Genomic DNA, 26,042 nt, shown 5'->3' on the forward strand with positions numbered 1-26,042 from the left:
TGTGACTATAGCTACGAGGATGTATTGATATCTAGTTAGCTTAGACCAGTTCCATGCATAAACAAAATATTGCGTTACCATAGCAACGAACAATAACTTATTAGAAGTGTCAGTGTAAAGTTTGACGTCAAAAAAGTAAGCCAGAGTTACGCAATAAATTATGAGAAAAAAGATGTCCATCGAAATTGTGAAAATCGAAAAGTTGGAGTATCGAGACGTCATCAAGTACCTGTATTTAAAAGTGTTAAGAGGTAAGCAGATTACGAAGATATGCTTAATCCCCTTGGTGATCAATGGACTGCAAGTTTCAAAAGAGGTAAATTTTCCATTGAAGATAATGACCGATCGGGAAGGTCAGTTTCTCTGTCAGTCCCCGAAAATATCGATGCAGTTCATGGCATGATTTTATCAAACCGTCGAATTGGACTAAAACGGATACCTGAAGCACTGAATATTTCACACGAACGCGTTCATTTTATAGATCACGTCAATTTGGACATGAGAAAAATTGTTGCAAAATGGATCCCCAAATGTTTGAATGTTGACCAAAAGCGTGCAAGGGTAGAAGCATCGCGTCCGATCTGTGCTTGATTTGAAAGCGATGTAGATTTCTTAAACCGAATTGTTACTATGGATGAAACTTCGGTACATTTCTATGATCCAGAAACAAAGCTACAATCGATGAATGGCGACACTCTGGTTCTCCAAGACCTAAGAAGTTTGGTGTCCAAAAATCTGCTGGACAATTTGCTGCAGTTTTTTGGGATAGCCGTGGAGTAATCATGATTGATTTTTTGGATAAGGGCAGCACAATAACAGGAGATGGAGATAACTATTCGACATTACTGACCTCTCTATGGGAAAAAATTAAAGAGAAAAAACTCAGAAAGCTATCCAATGGTGTTTTGTTTTTGCAGGACAACGCCCCTGCACACAAATCTCATGTTCCCATACAAAAAATTCGTGATTTAGGGTTTGAATTACTAGAACACCACCCCTATTCACCAGATTTAGCTCCGTCCGACTATCATCTCTTTCCTCAACTGAAAAAAAGTTTAAAAGGTCGTAAATTTTCTCCCAACGAAGAGGTAATAAATGTATCCAATTAAGAGAAGAATATGTTAAGTGATAAAATATTTTGACTTTGAAATTTTGTTTGGTTCTATAGTCGGCAAAGAATTTTTCAATATATCCTCGTATTGCCTCTCTCTACATATTTCAGCCATCTTATTCTTTGTGTCTTTAGATGATAAGCTTCCCCTTATTGGTTAGTTCTCTTCATGATCCATATTCTTAGTGTTTTGTGTGAGTATCCAGGATGAAAACCTACGAGTTTAATATACATTACAATGATAGCTGAAAGCTCTTTTTCTTCGAAAACTTTTTACTAATTTCGACTGTTTCGACTGTTTCTTCATGAACTATTTGTTCTTAAAACAACTAGTACGTTGTTTCTTATTTTATCTTATTATATTTTGTATCATTTGTGATTATTAAAAGATTATATTTATTTGCTTCGTTGCCAAATTCATCAAATACTACTTCTAGATCCTTTTTTGATTCAGTACTCAAAGTACTCATTCTCATATAAAATTTCTTGATGTTTACAGTGGTATATCATTCCTATAGTATGACATTCAGCCTTTTTGAAAACTTGAAAACTTGAAAACCTTTAGACGCTGATGCTCCTCTATCATGGAAACTTGCCTAGACGTCAGGTTTGTAATTCTTGGTCTCCTTAGCAATCCGTCTGTCTGTTTGTTTCATCGTCTCTCCATTAATAGCATTTTTGGTGATAACCAGTAGTCCAAATTTTCTTAATGTGTCCTTATTATATACTCTGCTGTTTGGACTACTTTATAGTTCACTGTAGTTCTAATAGTTTCAACAACACAAATATACACCAAAGCATTGTAGACAATTCCCTTTCGCAAATTGGTATCTAACACGAGAATTATCATTCTTCATCTGAGGTTGAGAGCAGCGATGATAATTTTCTTCAATCATGATTCCGATAATGACACACGAATAATAGAAATGGAAAATCCATGAACCTCTGTTGGTAAAAACAAAAGAAACAGAATTAGAAATACAAATATAACACAATACATTACGTGCACGTCAAACAGTTGATAATTCGAAGAAAAACCAACTACCAAGATTATTTAAAAGAAGGAAAGACAAGATTTAATATAGGTAACGTAAAAATTGATAATTAAGAAGATGTACGTCTAATCAAAGATTTATAAATACACCTCCCGCTTCTACTTAAGTATTTCGATATTGTAGCTGTTTTCTTTTCGGCTTTGTTGACTTCCTTATACTTTGATCCATAATTTACTTTTGCTATTAGCATGGTGTACCAAATCTTCACGTTGTGCCAAAATGATAGACAAATTTTTGCATATACCTGTTAAACCTTTTCAATCGACAAAACAGAAATATAGTTACAACAGGTTGGAGTTAAAAATGTTTCCTGAGCACGTGATTTCACGTTTCGGTGAGATCTATTGGACGTTACCTTCGCCAGATCTATAGCCATGCCATAACTTTTTATGGAGCGCTTATAATACTTGAAATATAAAATTTGAACCTCATTTATTCGAAAATTTGAAAGTCCTAGTAAGTGTGCGGTTGCAGAAAAATTTGACAAAAGTCATGGACAGCTTTTAGTATGCATTAACGCTATTTTTTCAATTATAACGTCACAAGAACTTCTTCTATTTCATTTTTGCTTAGATGTTTAGTTGATATTTTAAAAATTATGTCTTTCTCTGCACACATCTGCTTTAGAAACATTTTGTATGTTTCGAAGATGCATTTTCTAATTACAAAGTTACATAGGTATTAAAAAACAAATTAAAATCACGACTTTCCAATTGTGGAAGTACTATTTGTAAAATAATTACTACTTTAGTAGTTATAGCAAAAAGGTGTGGTAAAGCTTGTATTGTTCATCGAATAGAAACATAATAAATAAACGCGATACAGGTATAATATACATGGTATAGCACAGAATATATCTTACTGAACTGAATATAAAGTTATTTGTTTTATCATTATCAAAATATCAATTTATTTCCACTGGTAAGGTGTTTAAAGACTACAGGAAATAGATGGTACAAGCTTTATATTAACTATTCAGAAGTACTTCTTTCTTATTGGCATCAAATGAGAGAGAAAGAGAAATGCTTTATTGTCAAAAAATTGTTAGAATTTGTAGACAACAGCTTGTAAAAAATAACACATAAATAACTAAATAGAGGTAAAACAAATAAAATAAAATTTCAAAATACAGAGCACCACAATAACAAAATTATATATATAAATTATATATATGCCCTCAAATTATTGCGAAATGCGAAAAAAGATGATTTCGATTTGATTTCAATTGGCAAGTGATTGTGCATTTTTTTGCAATGTAAAATATTGAGCCCTTAACTAATTCTGAGCAAGGAGTAGGTAGGTAAAGGTCGTGCTTCGTGCTCCGAATTAGACAAAGGGATTCAAACATGAAGAAGGAAGGAATCAGAATTTTTAATCTTTAAAGAAGTCCCTGCAGTGAGCCCTGCTGTTTAGTCCGAGTAAATATCTTACAGCTCTCTTTTTTAGTTTGAAGATTCGCTCAAATTGAGTCGCACCACACGCACTCCAGAAGGGAAGAGCACATCGGATATGCGACTCAATAAGGGCATAATAGACTGTTAAGGAGATGGATAAGTTCAGTTCTTTGGAAACTGATTTCAGCGCAAAACGAAGGAACTTAATTTTTTAGATAAGGCGGCAATATATAACTCTCATTTCAAAGAATTGTCAATAACAAGCCCTAAGAATTTTACAGATTCAACGACGTCAATGGTGGTGTTATTTGATAGAAAAGGCTGCAATGTATTTTTATATGATAAAAATTTGGTTTTAGAAACGTTGAGACAGAGAAGATTAGAATCGTACCATGATTTAAGGGTGATTAGGTCACTAAATATGGTCCTATGAAGTCCCTTGAGATCAGGGTTGCTCCAAGTAATGAACTAGTGTCGTCTGCAAATAGACATATTTTACAACTGATGTCTAGATAGACGATGTCGTTTATAAACAAAATAGGGCCAAGTACTGAGCCTTGAGGCACTCCACATTCTATTGGCTCACAAGAAGACATTGTATCAGCCCCTATAAACTGACTCCTGTTCTGTTTGTAAGGTATCACTTGAACCATGCGAGAGGTTGTAAAGGATAAGCTGGTAATAGTAGTAGAAGTGCGCGATAATGATGATGTAGAACCTGTAAAACATCTTTGAATTTACCTTAAAGTCGTTTATAATTTCTTATAAAACTTATCAATGGGTTTATTGAAGCAATAGAATATTTTTTAAAAAGTACTTATTTTTTTGTTTATTTTATAAACTTTTCATATGAAATAATGTCAGAAACTAAAGTGTTTAATAAAAAATGAAATAATAATATCTAAATATTTAATTGAAAATCGCAAGAGTTTCAAATTTTTAACTACATAAGAAAACGATTGTCATTGGTTTTCAGTTGTGACATCGTAGGTTTAATAAAAAAGATCACGAGGTTATCGTTGCCGGCAACATAGTGTGTGCTGTTATAATACGGTTTTTTTCTTAGATACTTATAAATAAAACATTTCTCCATATATAAGAATAAAATGAATAAACCTTTTATAGGTTAAGTTATTACATTATTACATAATCAGGTAAAACATTAAAAGCAAAATAAACTTAATCGCTATAGAATATTAAAATAAGTTAAATTAGAATCTTACGTTAAAATGATCCTGGCAACAAAAATTACAAATACATCTAGCAGGATCGTAAATGACCAAAAAACTATTTTTGTTGTATATTCGAATTGCTTAGCACCATAAAAAACTTTATCAGGTGTTTTAGTCGTGGTATTTTTATGGCACAAAATACGATTTATATACCATTTTTCAGATTAATCAAAGTTTAATTTTAGTATAACCGAAATAATAAATGTCTTATTTACTTTGTATCATATGCTTAGTGTTTATTTTACACCTTTGACGTCACGCGATATGGCGGCCTTATTGAAATGTTTAAACTACCTACAAATTTTTTGAATTTTGATCAATTTTTTTCTCTATAAATGTTCATCAAAGAATTGAATAAAAATTATAATGAAACTAATTGTAAACTATCCAAAACTGTTTTTTCTCGAGTCATGCAACTACCCTATTATTTTTCTTTTTTCTTTTAAAACTAAATAACTAAAGATATAATTTAAATTATCGTATTCATAGTTCAAAATAATCTTCAATGATCAAGAAACATATATTTGAAAAAGTGTTGGGGAGATGCAGCATCCTTGTCTTAGACTTTTGTTGAAGGCTTTCGATTTCTACTGCAGACTTCATATCTACGTTCTAGATGGCTTCATGAGAGTATCATTGATTTTGGTATCCTCTGAAGCTTTTCTACCAATTGCTTTAAATAGAACACGTCGCCTATACAAGAACTTTCCAGATATAACCTCCCTCTTATTTTTCGTAATTCCTGCTCTATAATATCTTTTATAAACCCAGCATATTGAACCGATAATCCACGATAATTTTAGTGTGTCTCTTTTTTTATTTATGAATGTGAGGTAAGTTGTTTTCTAGTCTTCCACCAATTCTGTGTTTTCTTAATATACAAGCTGAGTTTATTTGTTCCATGTTTTATTAGTTCCTACCTGGAGTCTTCGATTTTTTAGTTACTTCGCTGTATTTATTACAATTATAAGTAAGTAATTTGAAAGCAGTTTAAAATGAATCATAAGAATTGATACTGATATCTCATTCTAATGACATTATTTATTCTTTAGTTAGGATATCCTTTATCATACGTCAAAAGTTACTACCAACGCCCACGATTATAAAAGGACATGCAAAGCATGTGGTACCTTGAAGGTTAAATGTTAATAATGGAATGTACTTTTTGTTCGCTTTCTTGTTATCTGAGATATAAATTCCTATCTTACACTGTGGTTATTAGACCGAAAGCATTGATAATTCCTTAAATGGCATAGCGACAAACAGAACGAGACACAGTTTTTAAGACTACTACTGATTGCTGGAGAGAGAAAAAAAAATGCATTAATTGTTTGAGGTTTTCGCGACCGCACACTGGGGCAGAAAGGTCCTATACCTGGCAATAAATCGAAATGTAATTAGCAACTTTTCATAGTTTTTGGAAAAACCAATATCTCCCTTATTATAACACAGGGAAATGTTATAATTAATACCAAGCGTTTACAAACCATCCCTGTACCTACTAAAGTCAGTTATCTACGGATAGTATACGTGTACTGTTGTAGATTTATTATAATTTTTTAGTGGATTTAAAACTATGTTTTCTTAGTTTCTGTTTTAATTTAAACATGGAACATTCGACTTCAAGTATGTTATAACATTTTCATAAAATTTTATCCGCAGAAAAGTTTATGTATTTAGTTAATATTATTTAATTTTTTTTATAATTGGTTTTATTTTAGCTTTTTAAAATTGTTTAGTTTTCTTGCACTTATTTGTACTTTTCTTAAAACAAATATTTTCTCTGTTTACTGATAAAATGAGATATAGTTCGGTCAAATTAGACCAAAAAATAGAGTGTAGCTACATAAATTCCCATCAAGCTGAAAATCAGTAAAATTATGGCAAAAATTTTATTCAAAGTCAAAGGTCAATAAAAAGAGTTTTTTCGCAATTATCAGCAAATCGGTAAGTTTTATCATGTAAATACGTTGGACAAAAATTGTAGATCATAAAATTATCTACAAAAAATGTATCAATACTATTTTATCTACGAGACACCGTTTCTGAGATATAACGATTCAAAAAGTTGTAAAAGTCAATGTTTCAGATTTATTGTCGTATTTAATGGCTATGACGATTGCACGAGAAATACCAAAGCTGCAAAGCAACATCGTTGAACTTAGGCAGCATCTTCGTCAATTGATAATTTATTTGATGAACTTATGACAGTTCCAATCAGTCAACAGAAATTTCTTTTCTATGTTCAATTGTATTTTAAGCAATTTTACTGATTTTCAGCTTGATGAGAATTTATGTAACTTTGAATATTGTCTAAATTGACCGGATTAATAGTGTAGGTATAAGGTTTTAATTTTATCATTATTTTATTTCAGGCACGAAATCAAACACCATGTTTATTCCAAGTAGAGAACTTTTTAATATTCTCAGAATGAAATTAATGAACAATTTGATTATTTAAAAGATGAAATAAGTTGCGAACGAAATGTGAAAGTGAAGAGCTTCTAAAGCGCTTAAATGAAACTTTATCATATTTCAAATCACAGTTTAAATCGCGCTGGGTGAATGCGTTTAGGATAGAAAAAAGGTTTCTCAACAATAATCCTGAGTGATTTGATATATCAACTTCATTTACAAGAAGAGAAGATATAGAGACACCTAAAAGGGAAAAAGTTCCCTCAGAAATTCCATTTGAATCTATTTCCGAGCGAACGAAACGACTAAAAACAAAACAGTTGAGAGATTCCACATCAATAAAAGTATTAAATTATGCAACTCAAATAAGTTTAAGAACTTCTGGATAAATGCAAGCTTCAAAAGTGCTTGATGATATTACCAGCACATCTCCGAAACGTGTGAGTCGATACAGAAAAGCATTTGAGAAGTCGCTTAAGAAACAAATTATGTCAGGTGAAGATGCTCTAGCGGTTTTAGTAGACCCCAAGTTATCTCGATACCAGTATGATATAATCAGGATGAATGTTCCTGAAAAATTTCATTTTTACTCTGTTCCGATTTATTAAAACCGGTACTTCTGCAACACTGTGGCTTTGACAACGATTATGACGCCAACGATGTGAGAGAAAGCGATGACAAGAATAACTCTTTTGATTCTGAAGGATGATGAAATATAATAGCCGTATCTTTTTTGTATGGATATGTAATCACGTAAATAAATAACTAGACGAAAATATTTATATCTTACGATAATGTTTTTTTCAATTAAAATAAAACTAAAAATGTTAACTATGTGTTTCATTTGTAGTAATACATCCTATTAATAATAATCAATTTTGGCATATATTTATAGAGTTTTTGATTAATTGACAGGTTTTGAGCCTTTTTGCCCCAGTATTGTCGTCCATTACTTTTCTTGGGCAATTACGCCGTGGTCTAAAATACTTGACGTTTCGCCAATTCGTGTCGTTTCATCTTCAGAATTTGCTTTCTGTTCCGACTTATTGAACCCATAATTCTTCAGAAACTTCTTTCTGAAACCTTAGTGGCAATAGCTCATTCATAAAACTTATTAATTAAAATTTTAAGTTGTCCTGTATAGTTTTCTTTCTCCATATAATCAAATATAATCGGTTTGGAACAGTCAAATGGAATAAATTCGTTAATAAATAAATCAGGATGTGTTAGTAAAGACGCGTGGACACTTCAAATTGTATTTTTAAATGCGCGTTTTATAAAACAAGTATACAGTGGCTGATTTTAAGCGCGGCTCCCTATACAGGATGCTCCGGGACTTAAGCAAAAAATTCGGAAGTGAATAGATGACACGAAATGTTGTGACATAAAAAAATTCCTCATACGATCCTTCATTTCTGATTTATAGGCCTGCGAAATCAGAAATTATATTTAACTAGATTTTCTAAACTATACATTCGAACAATTCTACACTACTATCTGAAGGGCAAGGGCGTTTCATGTCCAATGGTTAACAATCAGTAACTTTTACAACCTAAACATAGCAAAAACTTTTCCGTCCATTTTTTGACGAAAAAGTACTCGATAAAGTTAATGGTTTAGAAGATATGTAGATTTTTAATTCGTTTTACATGGCAAGCAAACGGTTTGCCATAAAGAGACATTCTGAAGAAAATTATCATAAATTGTAATTATTTCTAATTGATTTGCGTACTGTCGAACATCGTGTACATTAATGTCAAATAAAACCAAAAAAACTATAATAAATAATCTAAGTAAGCACTTTCACAAACTTCCAGAGTCTAAGGAGGATTTTTCTTTGATCTTGAAAGAACATTCCAAGATTCAGTCTTATAGCGTCACAATGGAAGTTTATTCTATCGATCATTTCGTTCCTTGTGTTTACCGCTGTTGGATATACCAAGCTTTTGAGATATCCTCTCAAAAAATGAATCCATTTTATTTAATTTAGGGTAACGTAAGTATGGTTGACCATTCAGGTTATTATAAAAAAAATGGACTCACTAAATTATTGCCATCCTTCCTGCCTACACATTAACACAAAATCAATATTGATATTGATTGTTTAAATTGTACCAAGAGGATTTTCATCTGCTCATAAATGTAAATAATGAGAATTAATAAAACCGCCTCGTGTGAAACCAGCTTCATCAGTAAACAGTACTTTTCCAACAAATGTATTATCAACTAGTTGTTTATCTAGAAATAATATGCAGCACCCATAAACAAAAGGAACGAAATCATCGAAAAAATAAACGCTATGAGGCAGAATCTTGGAATCCCCATCCAAGTTCAAATAAATATCCTCCGTAGACTCTGGAAGTGTGTAGAAGTGCACGATGCCCACTTCGAACATTCATATTTTTTTGTTTTTATTTAAAGTTGTAGGCTAACCAACTAAATTTTTCAGCAATTGAAGTTTTTCCTTATGTAATTAACACGATGTTCGACAGTATGCAGTTCAATTAGAAATGTTCGATTCTGTTTTAATACCTTCTGCAAGTATTTTCAATAAATGATTGCAATTTATGATAATTTTCTTTAGAATGTCTATGGCGAACCGTTTCCTTGGCATATACAACGATCTAAGAATCTACATATCTTCCAAACCATAAATTTGATCGAGTTATACAGCTTTTTGTTAAAAAATCGTTTGAATCATTCATTTTTGCTATATTTAGATTGTTCTCATCTCGCAACTTTAAAGGCATATAACTCAGAAAGGAGGGATAGTATGAGAAATTTATTTTATGTCACAGCATTATTTTCACATCATCTACTCTCTCCTGAATTTTTGCAATTCCCAGAACGCCCTGTATTACTTACACACAAAATTCACTGCTTAAAACATTTATCAAGAAATTAGTTCTAAACTAAACTAATTTAATGTGGCACTGTACTATGTTTATTGCTTGAAAAGAAGTAAAAAAATCTACAAATTTCGTCCGCATCTCTAGAGTTTTACTTTCTATGTTATCTGTACATTTTATCCTGTATAATATATAATATTATTGTTCCAAATACTGATATTTGTTGAAAAACATAAAGAGAAACAACGCAGTGACAAACAAATAAAACATTTACACATTGGCCTTGCTCGTAAGAAGTTCAATGTCGTTTTGCGTTTTACTTAAATCTCAGTTTTCGTCGATAAAATCTAACCTACCGTGATAAAACAATTAGAATGAATGTTCACTTCCTTTTACATTTTCGTGCTTTAAAAAAATAAAAAAACAAGCTGGACTTTGCTATAATTTGCTTGAACTCAAAATGCTTTCCTTGAGGATTTGAAGACATAAATCGATGTGATTAATACAATGGAAAAACCAAAAATACAGTAAAGAATAACTAACAATTTTTTTTGGCAATTACATATTTGTCTTTTACAAATCTATTTCCAGAATGCTCTATTTCTAGATTGTATACAGTTAATCTCTTCTGATCTGTCATTAATACGTGGATGTGTTGATATCTAATTAGTCTAGACCAGTTCCATGTTTAAACAAAATATTGCGTTAGCACAGCAACGAACGATAACTTATTAGAAGTGTCAGTGTAAAGTTTGACGTCAAAAAAGTAAACTAGAGTTACGCAATAAATTAAAAGAAAAAAGATGTCTACCGAAATACTGAAAATCGAAAAACTGGAGTATCGAGCCACCATCATGTACCTGTATTTAAAAGGGTTAAGAGGTAAACATATTACGAAGATATGCTTAATATCCTTGGTGATCAATGTCCTTCGTATGCGACCGTGAATAATTGGACTGCAAGCTTCAGAAGAGGTAAATTTTCCATTGAAGATGATGACCGATCGGGAAGGTCAGTTTCTGTGTCAGTCCCCGAAAATATCGATGCAGTTCATGACATGATTTTATCAAACCGTCGAATTGGGCTAAAACAGATACCTGAAGCACTGAATATTTCACAAGAACGCGTTCATCGTATAGTTCAAGTCAATTTTGACATGAGAAAAATTGCTGCAAAATGGACCCTCAAATGTTTGAATGTTGACCAAAAGCGTGCAAGAGTAGAAGCATCGCGTTCGATCTGTGTTCGATTTGAAAACGATGTATACTTCTTAAGCCAAATTGTTACTATGGATGAGACTTGGGTACATTTCTACGATCCAGAAACAAAACAACAATCGATGGAATGGCGACACTCTGGTTCTCCGAGACCTAAGAAGTTTCGTATCCAGAAATCTGCTGGAAAAGTTCTTGCTTCAGTTTTTTGGGATTGCCATGAAGTAATCATGATTAATTAATTTTGATAAGGGTAGAACAATAACTGGAGCTTACTATTCGACATTACTGACCACTGAAAAAATTGAAGAGAAAAAACGCGGAAAGCTATCCAAAGATGGTTTTTTTTGCACCTGCACACCAATCCCATGCTGCAATGCAAAAAATTCGTGATTTAGGGTTTGAATTACTAGAACACCCCTCCTTATTCACCAGATTTAGCTCCATTCGACTAGCATATCTATCCTCAACTGAAAAAAGTTTAAAAGGTCGTAAATTTTCTTCCAACGACGAGGTAATAAAAGCTGTGGAGGTCCGGTTTGCAGAGCAAGAAGAAATATTTTTTAAAAGGTCTAGAGACGTTGCAGGTTAGCTGTAATAAATGTATCCAGTTAAGAGGAGAATATGAGAATATTTTGACATTGAAATTTTGTTTGGTTCTATAGTAGTCTAAGAATTTTTCAATATTTCCTCGTACAACCACTCCGAGTTACATTCACTTCTTTCAAAACTGTTTCTCCTATTTTTATAATTTTTAAATTCATTTTTTTCTTGTGTTTATCAAGAATTTAGTATTCCTAGTTTATTATCAACAATCGTTCTTTGGCTTCTTCTATTATCCTAAGTGTTGCTTCTTCGAACCGATCGGACGATTCTGCAAGGATTCTTTTGAAGCAGCATCATTTGTCAAACTTTCTATGATTAGTACCGCGACCTTTATTTTGTAATTTTTGTTAATTTCATAAGTTTTGTCGGCACGTTTATATCTTCTATGTCTCTTGTTAGTTTTTTCTATTTATTCTCTTTAAAATCGATAAATAGCAAATGTAGGTTTATATCATGTTCGTAATAATGTGTAATTCGTCTTCCAAGTGCTCCCTTATTTTTTGTATCACCATTGTGGTTAAAATTTTGTATGTGGTGCTTAAAAGCATAATTCCTCTATAGCAGCTACATTGCAGGTTATTTTCTTTTTGAAATATTGAAATTTTAACTTCTGACATTGACTCTGTAAATACTGAAAATTAGTTCATTAAATTCTTATCGCGATACTGACGATCATTAAAACACATGTATTGTTTACACAGAAATGGTATTAAAAATGATTTACGTCCCGACAACTTTACTTTTTGATCACTCTATGTGTATACCTCAGTACAACAAAATTGAAAATCCAATATCATAATAATTATTTGATATATTTATAACTGAACTTTTAACTGTTTATTAAAAATGCGTAATATTGTTTATATTGTAGCAAAATTACCGGAAATATATGAGTTCGGTTGATTTATATAATGATATACAATTAAATACTTAACAGCCTTGGCACAAGCTTCAATTAATCGATTCGGAGGCCACCAATATCATATTAATTTAAATAAGATTTTTTTATAACGAGATGCCTCGAAATCTTTCCTAGTAAATAGACGAAGACGAAAAAAAAAATGATTCAGCTCATCATTATACTAAAAAAAAATTCACAATAGCATTTCACAATAGCATTTCACGTATAATTAAAACTCGGATTATATGCAAAATGCATATTTTTGCATATTCTGAATGGAAAGTTCTCACATTGGCCTACTTGCAGTAAATTAAACTGTTAGTTAAACTCATGCCGCTAAATGGCTGGATTATTCCAACGACGATATTGAAATCACGAATTTTGTGGACAGAAGAAGCTACGTCTCATAGTAACGGTAGAGTGAATCGCCATAATATGCACTACTGATCCGAAACGAATCCCCGTTAGATGCAGGAGATCCAACATTAGGGTCGTTGATCTGTAAATGAGTGGTGCGGAATTCTAGACAGACAAATAACTGAGCAATTTTTTTTATGAGACAGTTGATAGAAAAATATATTTAGACTTTCTGAGAAACTAATTGTCACTTCTTTTAGAAGACATACCCTCGGCCATTACCACATGATGGTAAATTATTCCATACATGTCCAGCATTTTTTAGATCCCTAATAGGTGGATGGAATGTAGAAGTTTAGGCCTGAGTTACTAAGATTCTTATTTGTGCGGCCGAATAAAAGATGTGATCTACACCAAGAGATATGATTGAAAGAATACGACAGGTAATGCGAAGTATTTCAAAAACAGAAATTGGAACTACCGACTTATGGACATTTTGAACACCTAGAGCGCAACTAATTACGTAGCTAGTTATTAAGTTGTTCATTGTTAGATTTGTTCCCATTGTTGGTAATATTAGATTTAAGAGGCAATAATTCTAGTATGCTAGTAGTACACGTGGCAATTTCTCGGAAAGCTCGAAAGGGTAAACATTACGTAACAGTTCTTGTAAACAAAGGTTACTCGCTATTATGAGGTCTTAAAAATACGTTTCAATAACATTTCGTGATAATTAAAATACATCGAGACTTTTGAAAGTCTCTCGTGCAAGATTTAGAACGAGGCTATGCGAAAATCTCGTCTTGTCTCCAAAGGAAAATTTAATGTACCGTATCGAGTCTCGTCTCGTAAGCGAGAATATCGTGGATAGCACTATGTACAAATTAATACTCAATGAATCTTTTAAAATCGATTTAATTCATTTTATTTTTTATCGTGGCATAATTCTAAATTTTAGTGCTTTCTTCCTAAATTTACTCATTTAATTCCCAAAATATGATAATATTTCAAGTAACTTCTTTACATGTAAATCAGAGCCTTATTTGTAACTATAAATAGTTCATGGTTAAGTCGATGAAAAAACAAGGCTCACAACAACCTGTGTCTCTCACCCCCTCCTCCAACCCCTCTTTATTGATCTGAGAGGCGTTCTGACCATGAGCTAAATAACGAATCAACCCCAACTCCGAATCCTGTACGGAATCTGCTTTTAGTTTTGATATCAACACCGTGTCTGGAGTTTTATTATCGAATTTAACTCTTATTTAATTAGTGGCTGAAAGTATAAAATGGGTGATACTAATAAGTGAAAATATTGGGTAAATTATTGTATTTTTATATAGGATTCGCATGTTGTTCTTATATCAATATTTAGAATGTGAATAAGTCATTTGCCGTGTAAGGTCAAATCGAGGCAACTATGAAAATTTATACAAACTAATTTTAACTTTACAATTTCATATTTAATATCTTAAAATAATAGGATAAGTAGTCAAAACAATCGACTTATATTTATTATTATAAGTTTGTTTAGGTTTTTATTATATATTTGGGTTTACCTCCCAGTTGTTTCTACTAATATCAACAGTCGCAATTACGGAAAATAATATTTAATTTTTATTATGGTTTATTATATTTCAAATATGTTATAATATTATTTGAGAATCGGTAATGCACATGATAATTCACGCATATGAAGACCATTACAACCAGTTGAATGCCTACGATTAGACAGAGGGTGTTTTATATTTAATGTCAGTTTCCTACGCCTTAATTTAAACAATTTACTGGTCTACAATTTCTATATTTTCTTTTAATCATTTTCTCTGTCTTTATTGACAATTAGAACGGTTATATAATGAATAGTATGAAGTGCTGTAAAAATGAAATTCGTGTATTGTCGAAACATTATTGAGAACAAAAGCTTAAAGCAGCCATGGTAGTAAGGAAAATATGTGAAATTGAAAGAAAAGACACAGTTAATGAGCGAACGGCACAGCGTTGGTAACAAAGGAAACAGTGGAAAACCAATTTAGTGCTAGCACTCGCCGATGATCGAACTACCTTAGACCTTCTTAAGATACCATACATCACCATTTAGAATAATTATATAAAAGCTGTCGAATTAATCGAGATTCAAGCGAAACGTGAGTCGAGTAGATGTGTGTAAACAGCTACTTACCCTGACGAAACATCATTGTTTTATTAGACGCATTGTTACTTGCGATAAAAAATGAATTTATCTAATCAATTCAGTGGTTAGACAATAAACAATTACCAGAAATAGTCTTAAAGTGAGATTGTAGTTCGTAAACATTCCAGTTGATGCGATCGTATGAGCTTTTATCAGAGAAATATCCAGGTTTAGTTAACCGAAAGCATTTTCTCTTGCAACAAAATAATGCTGAACAACATATTGCAAAAATTAGACGGAATAAGATCGAAAAATTTGATGGAATTGACCTCCTATTACATCCAGCATTTAGTCCTGGATCAGACCTTACAACGACAAATTACTGTTTATTCAGATCACTGAATCAAAATTCTTGCTTGGAAAAAAATTGGTTCTAGAAGATGCTTTTACTAAGTTCTCAAAGAGCTTGCAGAAAGTTGGGGTGAAGCCATAAAATACGAAGGTTTACACTTATTAAGGCTTTTTCATGCTTATTTTATGAACAAAGTGAACATTTGAAATCTTTATAAATTATTTATGAGACAACCTCTATAAGAATAAATACTTAGAAACAAGTAAATAGAAAGAACTTTATTCACTAATTTGATATTTAACTATAACAATGCTAAAAATATTTTAGTTGTAATTATTTAAATCTGCTATTAAGAAACAAGAATTCTTTTATAATCATTTCGATTCCAAGTCTATACACTATTCTAACGATGCTTCCATCTTTCTTATCAAAATGTAATCGATAATGTTCTCGTCTGACGAAAATCTCTCTCCTGCAAGTGAAACTTTGAAATTAATAAACAGAAATAAGTCGCTGGGGACCAGATTTGGTGAATACGGTGGGTGGTCAATCAATTTGAAGTGCAATTCGTGAATTTTAACCATTTGTGATTTGTGCTCACCTTAATGTAAGAAGATCAGTTCTCGTGATTGCAAAACACTTTCTTTTTTTTCAAATGCCCTGACTATTCCAAAAAAAAGTCGTCTTCATTCTACCGGCTTATAAAACCATCTTTGCCTTTTTAAAAACATGTTCACCTTATTTTTTTTAAGCCGCGTCCAGCAGGTCCCATCCTCGTTCGCGTCGCAATTTAGCAAGTAGACTACATTCTCTCTTCAGAGTTCTAAGGGAGATTCGGAAAATCTTATCTTTTTGTTAAAAGTTAGCCCTTTGGCTATACACTCTTGTCTTCCTGGTTTTCTGGACGTCTTAATTTGTGTGTGTGTGTGTGTCTTCGATGCATCCGGTAAACCCTTTCCAACTTTCTTCCGCAAGAAAGAATCTAATCGGAGTGGTCCTTCGCCTTCTTTACAGCTGTCCGTGACCTTTGCTTATGAAGTACGAAGTTACCGTGTTTTGGGGTGTCCTCTTAGTGTGTATTTTTGTATTTTTTATAGATTTTATGATAACCTAACTTAACCTGTCGATCCTGTTGTCCTCCTTTTTACTTTACCTGTTGGGCAATCAGTGCTACTATGAGTGTCTGCATATTCTACAGTATACTCCATTGCTCAGGCGTTTCTTGTCCTGCTGTAGCTGGCGTCTTCTTAGCAGCTAGTGCGTAGCTACTTCCTGTATGGTTATCGTCACTGGTTTGTTTGTTTCTTTTTTCTTCGGGCTATACAGGCATCCTCTGTAGTTCGCCGGGTACTTTCCTCTGTTTCACGCAGGGCCTGTCCATGTTTCTCCTGCGCATCTTACGCAAGGCCTGTCCATGTTACTCGTGCATTATCCGTGATGGAAACCTTGGCACTTAAAGCATTGTACACGTCCGATTTTTGTAGGACTATTCTTCTGCGGGCTCTTCTACTACCATGAATATTGGTAGTAATTTTTGGCTGTTGTCATAAGTGCTGACATCTTCACGTTGATTTTTGTATGTATTTAGTTTGGGTGAAAAATAACACCGAATATTATTTAAAAAAATATTTTTTCAATAGGAACCTTGGCAATGATCGAATTTTTTTGTTCAAATAGAATTTATTACACAACGCAAGATAAAAAAGGTCTATGACGAATTGGTTCGTTAATAATTTGCACCAATTTTTAAGTCGATATGATAAATCGCAAAATCATTCTATGTCTACCGAAACGACATTGAGATTCTGTTAAAAATGTGGTTTATTTTTAACCAAAAACAAATTAAATATTTATAACAATAGAGCATTGTCTTTATACACATTTTCTTCTTAGTCCATTCGATTATACAAAGGTTGTTCAAAAAGAGTCTCAAATTAGGAATAAATTTATTTGTCGATTTCATTGAATCTAGTGGCTTATACATTTCTTTTTATTTTTTGGTTATGAAAATCTAAATATATTAATGAAAAATATCTGTTCTGTTTACACCTAATTATGTTTTTATTACAAAGAACAAAAAGGCTTAATCAAATGATATTAAAAAAATCCTAGCTTCATATTTAAAAAAAAATATTGTTGATATCGTAACTTTCACAAATTGGAATTTTATTTTCCTAGCTTGATAAACTATTTGCCTTGTTTTTACATTGGTTTCAAAAATGTAAATTGCACATTTTATATATATGTCATTTAGTAAAAAACTGGATGATTTCGCAGAACTTGTACAAAAAACATTTTTTATATCCCATACTCGTCTAGTTATAAAATTAAAATGAAATTAACGTAAAAAACCGGTACATATAAAATTCATTCACAATTTGTCAAAATGTTATATAAACTAATTTCTTAATTTATTGGTTAAGTTCAAAAAAATGACTCGAAAGTTTGGAAAGAAGCGGAATTCTAAAGTGTCGATACAAAACGATTTTATATGATTATTTAAAGATCTACTATGTAATGAGTGCAGATGTAGAACTTTCCACAAAATGGGGAGCCTACCGAATTTGCACGAGCTTGGAAGGTCTCAAGGAGGAGAATCGGGCTACAGACCAGGTAATAATTGAATTTTATAAAGGCCGCTTGACATGATGCAACCCAACGTGCAATGTAATGCGTCGCTTAATATTTCTTAATAAAACGCATGCGAAATTCAAATTCAGATAATTTTTTCATGTAGATCTCGCATTTGCAACATGATCGGTTTTGTGTCATTTGTATTGCGTGCAAGCTACAATTCTTACCTTACTTAGCTTTGTTATTTTCGTTTTTAAACCAACCACCCAGTATTATTAAGTAAAATTTGAGGTTAGGAAGTTGTTTACTTTCACTGATGAAATATTTGGTAGTTGTAGCAATAATGTAATGACAAGAGACTCACACAATGTCAAGCGACGTGCAATATTCATCTATGCAATATTTTGACCTTCCAAATAATTCCATGCTGTCTTGCATCATGTGAAACGTCCTTATCACGCTCTATTCCTTGCTTCTCGTTTATCACTTATACGAGGGTAATAAGGAAACTAAAAATATTATTAGAAAAATGATTTGATTTATGTTCAAACCACCTTCTACATCAATTTACTTTTTTAACCGAAGTTTCTACAAATTAAAAGCTTGAAACTAGTCATCTAGTCATCTGAAATGCCGTCAAAAAATTGATTAATTGCTTGATCTAATTCATTCTCCGTGGTGACGTAAACGTTTGTTTATAATAACTAGGAATCACACACAGACAAATCTAGCAAATAAGGTGGATGTTCAAAGACTGCACTACACGAGTTTGACTGACTGAAACGTTTTATACTGTTTGGTGTACAAAAATGAACATCCACATTTCCATGTAGACGGTTATTTTTCTCAATTTAGGTGTGTGTAACAGCTGTGTGATGTCCTAATTAAAGAGTACGTCTATTTATCACAAAGTGAACTGAGAACCTTTTTTGAAATTTGTATTGATCTCTATTATTAGTATTTTACTTTTAAAAAACAAAATTTATCAACATGCTTTCATTATTATTATATTCACAACATTTCAGGGCCTGCTCTTGGTCATTTGTGTGGTGGGTGTACTAATGCCCTTACAGAAATGGAAAGAACGAAAATTTTACATAGATTTTCCGGCCATAATAGAATTACTAAAGCCAGAAGTGATCCACAAGACCCTCATAAGATAGTATATGATGAAGTGACAGTGGAGGTATTATATAAATTTTATTTTTAAGTAAAATAGCTGTTTTTCAATTGGGGGGTTCAGAAAAGCTGATTAGCACTCATTTACAGGGAATAAGGCGAAGGGATTCAGTCAACAGTTCCATTGGTGCTACATCTGTTAGAAGACTCTTGGCTGTAGTGAGAGGAGGAAACCAAAGTGGTCACATCGGTAATATATTTGAAAATTTTGAATAACCTTTTATTTTAAATATGTATCAAGAACATTTGTATTTTTAGTAATTACTATTTTTCAATCATTTCTATTTGACGTTGTTATCAACTATTACATTTATATATCTATATTTTAACCCTTATTATCAAATTTATTATTCTCAAAATAACTCTCACTGTGGAGCGAATAAAATATGAATAAATATACAACCGTTAACAAAAAAATGTTTGATTAGAAACATACGCAATTGTACAAAATTTATTATACGATGTGTGGTTATTAAATAACAAGACTGCTGATATAAAATATTTGATTTTCATTTTATACATTTATAATTGTATTTATTATTACCTTCAATATATACCACTCTTCTATCCCTACATAACTCCATGCGAATATTTTTTTGTTCGTAACCGTGCAGGAAGTCTTTCTGTTAGTTCCTTCAGGACGCACGCTGCTTTCTCTTTCACAGCTTCAAAAGTCTCAAATATTGTTTCTTTTAATGTAAATTTGACTTTAGGAAAGAGGTTAAAGTCACACGGTACAAGATCCGACGAATAAGGTGGATGATCTAACACTGGACTGTTTTGCACACACTTTTTGTATGCTGAAATTTTCATGTTAAATTTACCGCACACATTCTTTGTCAATCGTTATAAATTCAGCAATAGCACGAATACTTAGCCGATGGGTCAGATCGCACAAAATTACAGACTTTTTTGATATTTCCATCCGTTTTTGACGTGGAAGGACAACCCGAGGGTGAATCCTATTCAACATCTTCTCGGCCATCTTGAAAACCACTCAAAAATATGTGGACATGATAAATATTCCTTACTATACATTTGTTTTAATCAATTACAGGTTTCAGTTGCAGTTCTTCCAAGTCTCATGTGAAATTCCAGTTGCTAACCTTTGGCACATGCGTACTTTTTCTCTAACGATACTTAATAGCCACACCTCGTATAATTTTAGTATATTACATAACGAGCGTGGAAAGCGACATTTAACACACGAGTGAGAATATTTATTTTGCAGGCCGACTGCGGAATTCATGCGAGTTTATCGCATTTAGAAAAAATTGCACTGTATCATCGTTGGTTCTGGAAGCCAGAGCTTCCTCATCGCACACGTGTAATTTTTTAACATTTCTTTATCGATTGGTCTGATCTAAAAGTAAAGCGAAATTTGAAAAGTTTTGAAAACGGAAAGAATCGAGCATATATATATATATAATAAATTACAGAAATAATTTATAGTAAATTTGGCAACAGTTTATGCGTGTAAAGAAAATAGTGAATAGTAAAATCAGTTTATTAAATGATAGGTGTTTACAATAATGTCAAAGTAATATCAAACTCAGCTAATTTTTATAATCGTACCTTATAGGACTTATTGAACACCCTTATGTAAATTGGACATTTTGTTAATTTATTTTGGAATTATTACAATTAATTCATGAAAATGATCATTAGTTGTATTGTCAAATACCCACCCAATAATATCAGGAATAAATTTCTGTATATTAAGTAAGTTCTCAATTAATTGTAATCTTAATTTTATGTTTTACTTAAAGGTGCGTTGAACAAACAATGGGGAAACAAGTTTGTCAAATACGTTGATTAAAGAGCAGTTTTAACAAACATTTCTTATTTCAACAAACAATTGTTTAGTGATACGGACCGTCGAAACTTATCTTTAGAAAAACTACTATACATCTAAATATATAAATGTTTGTTTTTTGAAATTAATCAGATAAAAAATTGGTCTGAATACCACGAGAAACAATTTCTCGAAGGTACAAACATTGGGTCATGGAATCACGCCCAAAAGCTGCACCAGAATGGATTCCAAATCCCCTACGTCTCCATATAGTATTGGAAAACGTAGGGCGTTCACACCACCAAAGCTAAACCGTCATTAAATAATGATAAAACCTCGGAGAAGCCTCAGGATATGAATAGGATCTAAGGTAGCAGACAGAACTGGAATAGGAGTTTGCAGGCGCAGAATCAAACCTTCTGGAAGCTTGTACAACACACCAAGTTCGATTTAAAGAGGATATTATCATCCAAACAGCTTGAAGATCCAATATCATCAAGTCCAAACGAGCTAAGCAACTAAGAAATGAATCGATTGATAATCTCGTTCAAACGGGGGGTAGACCAACCCTTCACGTGATAAGGAAAATGGATAAGAGCAAAATTAATCCACAAAAGGGGCGAGACAGTCAAAAAAACTATGACCATATAGGACCTGGTGACACCTTGAGATGTTGGACTTAGCAGATGATGCGGCGTGTTGATTTTGGTATCCAAGTCCAAGTTTACTCGGACTTAACTGCGGGGATATCTCCAAAAGATTAAATATTCTGACTGGTTTTTCCTTATTCGTCTTCGAATCACAAAACATTAGTCAGTTAGGTTTTGTTGAAGAAGAAGAAGATTTGAACCGCCGTCGCCGTCGTCTGGCCTGCATTGCAGCGGCTTATATTTTAATGGAAGAACCTCGTTCTCGTCGATGGTGTCAGAGACAATTGTTTTTACGACGTTATGAATATAGTGGTGATGATTTCCGAAATTATTTGACAGCCGGTTGTTTGCTTACAAATTTTACGAGAATGTCAATTGGGATTTTGAATTGTTAATATCGATGATAGGACCAGTGATAAGTAAACAAAATACTAATTTTCGCCAAGCAATTAGCGTTCAACATCGTCCGTCTCTTTGGATTTTTTATTTTCCTTAATCTAATGGCTACGTTTTCGCCATAAACAGATTGTTCATCTCCCTCTTTGTTCATTCCTTCATAGCACTCTTTCATTATCATATAAGCTTCTTCTGAAGCTTGCCTCTTGCTAGACTTTGCTCGCTAGACTTTTTATTAGAATTCGTCGACGGCATGCCACTCGTGGAGCTTTTTCTGACGATCCCACACTGGTGTTAATGGATGGCGATCCCACTTGACTCGCTATTTTCCAGTTGGACTGATACAACGCTGGAAAACGTTTCCCGGGGTGTTGATTTGTCAGCCAAAAAATTAAAATGAGTTAATCCCCACCAAGGCTTCTTTTTTTCTGTAGCCCCCATCTCGGACTCTTTTCTCGTCTATATTGCACTATAAGAGTTTCAATCTTTCTCGGCGAAATTATTTACACCTAAATCTTTTGCAATGTCATCTAATGCATCCCTTCTTTTGATTTTGTTTTTATAATCATCATTATTAGGGTTCCACAATAAAGGTTTACCTTCGTAAATGTTAATTAACCTCATCAAATTCTCCTGGCTCCAAAACTCTTTACTCATTTTGCGGAAAAACCACACACACACTTTTCTACTGAATATTTTCAATAAAAAATACAAATAAAAATGTTTACATCCAAAAATTACGCCGGAAAACCACTTCAAAATACCCTAAACAAGTCAAACAGATGGTAGGGGAAGTTACTGACAAACAATATTCGATCTAGGATGGGAACATTCTAGACAAACAAAAATGGTGGCCCCTTTTCCTTCCATACATGAAATGTTTGTTGGGATAGCGTAAATTTTCGACAAATGTTTGGCAAACAATGTTTGTCCAGTGGGGAGGCGGCTTACAGAAACCACTTTACGCCTTTAAAACACAAAAAATCAAAATCAAAAACTCTCGAAAATATTCGAAATTGTAGGGTTTTGGTGTTTAAAATATAATAAATGTCTAAAGTTATGTTGTGAAATCGCCTCAACATAAATATGTCATGCTTAGAATTCGGTTGTATATAATTATAACCTATCATATAAAACGAAAATGAATTAGTAAATATTAACATGAATCGATTAATTTACATTGAAATTCAAGTTAAAAATTTTTTTCATTCAGACATTTTGTCTATTTTTTCCCTAGTTTTCGTTTTAACTCCTGACAAATATTAAAAATAGACATTTTCTAACCTTAACTAAACACTAACGCAATACGCTGACATAAATATCCAAGTATGTATTTATAAGTATATAATAAAAAAAGTAAAATATATGGGTATACCTGATCTATTCATTATATGCATAAAAATATTATTTCATACGGAAATACTCAATAAATAACTTGAAAACATATTTTTAATTGTGTACTAAAAGAAATGATACGCCAATGGATTACGAATCCTTCATGTTTTTATTACTCTCTTATTCATAAACATAGCCTATGGATTATATATAAACCAAACTATATAAGGACGATAAGTTATAATTCACATTATTAAAAAACATACGAGTATAAATGGCGGCACTAATGTGGATCCGTTGTGAGGCATAAAAAATCCAAAAATAATTTACTGTTATTGGCGTAAAGAAGTTTAATTTGATCCACTGTTACATTGAGTTCTCAGTATATTGCAGAATATATTTTTATTTTTTTTCAGGTCGACATGAATGTCCACTTTACACGAAGAGGATACTGATAGCAAATTTGATAGTAATATGTTTCAGTCATTTATTTTCGTCGGTACCGTTGTTGTCGTTTTTGGTACTACAAAGCTCTGTTACGGTATGGTACGATTCATCTGTTTCAGAAATAAACGCGTACCGAGGATCTTATTTGGTAGCTGGTAGTTTCCTGATAGCGACTATAATGACTTTGCTATCGCCATGTATATTGAGAATACTCAGTCCCGGTACCACTGCTGCCTTTTGCCACGGTAATTTGACCAATTTAGATAATAATCTAAGTGGAAACAAGTTTAATTGGGTAGATAAGTCTTTTCTTGTTCATTGCGCAGTTTGTTTTCCATAATCTTTTCGTGATCCGACAATAGAGTTAGAGAAAGAGAGAGGTATGGTAGCAAGTGAGTCTAAACTTCTGGTAAAGAGAGAAGGAACATATATACCCCTCTCTCTACCCAATTCTTAATGGATCTTTAATATCAACTATATGCATAAAACACCAATCAGATGTGAGTGAAGTGAGATTGAGAATGATCAATTTCACTTACTAACCTTTCTCTATCTTTAATATTAACTTTATGTATTGTAAGAGATAGAGATACACATGGGCGTACCCAGCGATGGGCGAAAAACGATCGCTATTGAATTTTTTTGCTGGAATTATTGCAATTCTATAAAGAACTATTTCAATGATGAAAAAATTGTTCAGTTGATCAGAGCCATTCAGTAGATAATGAGTTGGATGTTACGTATGCTCTAAGATAGCTGGAAAAGGAGAAAATAAATAAATCTTTATTTCTTCCTTTGCTCATGACACAAACTAAATCTTGTAGTCAATCAAGCAAGCAAATTACCGGAAATAAGAAACTTAATTACAACACAAGGATATAATATCCTTCTCTTGTGAGTCTTCAGCTTGCAGGAACTAGACTCCTATTTTATCGAGATCAGATGGTCTTAGAAATACAAGAGCAATAGAAAGTTCTCGAACAGATCCATAAATTCTGTTGTCTCTCAGTCGAAATTATACTACAAGAAAATTTGCCCATCAATTATTATACTGTACAATTTCTAAACCAATTTTCATAAAAATATTCTGCGATTTTGTAACCTATTGTAAAGGTTTGACCTAGTAAAAATGTGGATTTGATTATAATATTGGTGAAATCCTTAAAAAATCGCATGATATCGTGGAGATACTCGGCGTTGAGTTGACAGTTTCACGAATTGTTCAAAAGCATATACACAAGAATAATCCGTCATCTGAGACTGCGATTGAATACTGAAGACTATCGTTGATCATCCCTTCCCTTGACTGTTCGACTTCATCATTGAATGTTAGTGTATCCCAAAAAAATACACCTGGCTTATCCCATCTTCTTTTAGCTCTATACACTTTTCCCAGCGATGTTCAATAAGTTCGATACCCTTTTTATAGAGAGAGAAAAAGAGATAAATGCTCTATTGTCAAAAAATTATTACAATTTGTAAATATAAAAACTAAAAAACAAAAATAATTAAATAAAAATAAAACAAATAAAATAAAATTTCAATATACAGAAGAAAACCACAATGAGTAACAAAATTATTAGTATAATTAGTATAGTCCATAGCAAAAATTAAACCAATATGCAGCATGTTCGAAATTAAATATTATTATTAGAATAGTCGATACAGAGTAGAAGGCACTTTCCAGTAGGTAATTCTCCCTTTTTGCGGAATGCGGGAAAATATGATTTCGATTTGATTTCAATTGGCAAGTGATTGTGCATTTTTTCGTATTGTAAAATATTGAGCCCTTAATTCAGAAGTAAAGTAGGTAAGTAGGTAAAGGTCGTGCTCCGCGTTCCTAAGTGGATAGCCGTGCAACGATCTCTCTGAAATTGGAGAAGCGTGCTTACAAAACAGGCATTCGGATTCAAAGATGAATAAGAAAGAAATATTCAGAATTTTTAATCTGCAGTCTCTGCAGTGAGCCCTGCTGTTTAGTCCGAGTAAATATCTAACGCACCACACGTTCCCCAGAAGAGAAGGTTATATAGTAGATGCGACTAA

At 32.5% G+C, this 26,042-nt stretch overlaps 1 protein-coding gene across 2 annotated transcripts in view; it reads left to right on the forward strand.

The window, feature by feature from the left end:
* Nucleotides 1-14,333: 14,333 nt before the first annotated feature.
* LOC130443222 (protein unc-93 homolog A) overlaps nt 14,334-26,042 on the forward strand; it is a 29,817-nt gene continuing 18,108 nt past the window's right edge. Inside the window, exons 1-5 of one of the 2 annotated variants that reach the window (XM_056777749.1) lie at nt 14,334-14,453; nt 18,044-18,233; nt 19,220-19,380; nt 19,464-19,563; nt 23,966-24,241. In XM_056777749.1, coding sequence (XP_056633727.1) covers nt 18,167-18,233; nt 19,220-19,380; nt 19,464-19,563; nt 23,966-24,241 — 604 coding nt within the window. In that variant the 5' untranslated portion in view covers nt 14,334-14,453; nt 18,044-18,166. The remainder of the gene's footprint in view (nt 14,454-18,043; nt 18,234-19,219; nt 19,381-19,463; nt 19,564-23,965; nt 24,242-26,042) is intronic. The other variant, XM_056777750.1, reaches the window with a different exon arrangement.

This window comes from Diorhabda sublineata, chromosome 4 (assembly GCF_026230105.1).
Source record: "Diorhabda sublineata isolate icDioSubl1.1 chromosome 4, icDioSubl1.1, whole genome shotgun sequence".
NCBI classification, from domain to species: Eukaryota; Metazoa; Arthropoda; class Insecta; order Coleoptera; family Chrysomelidae; genus Diorhabda; species Diorhabda sublineata.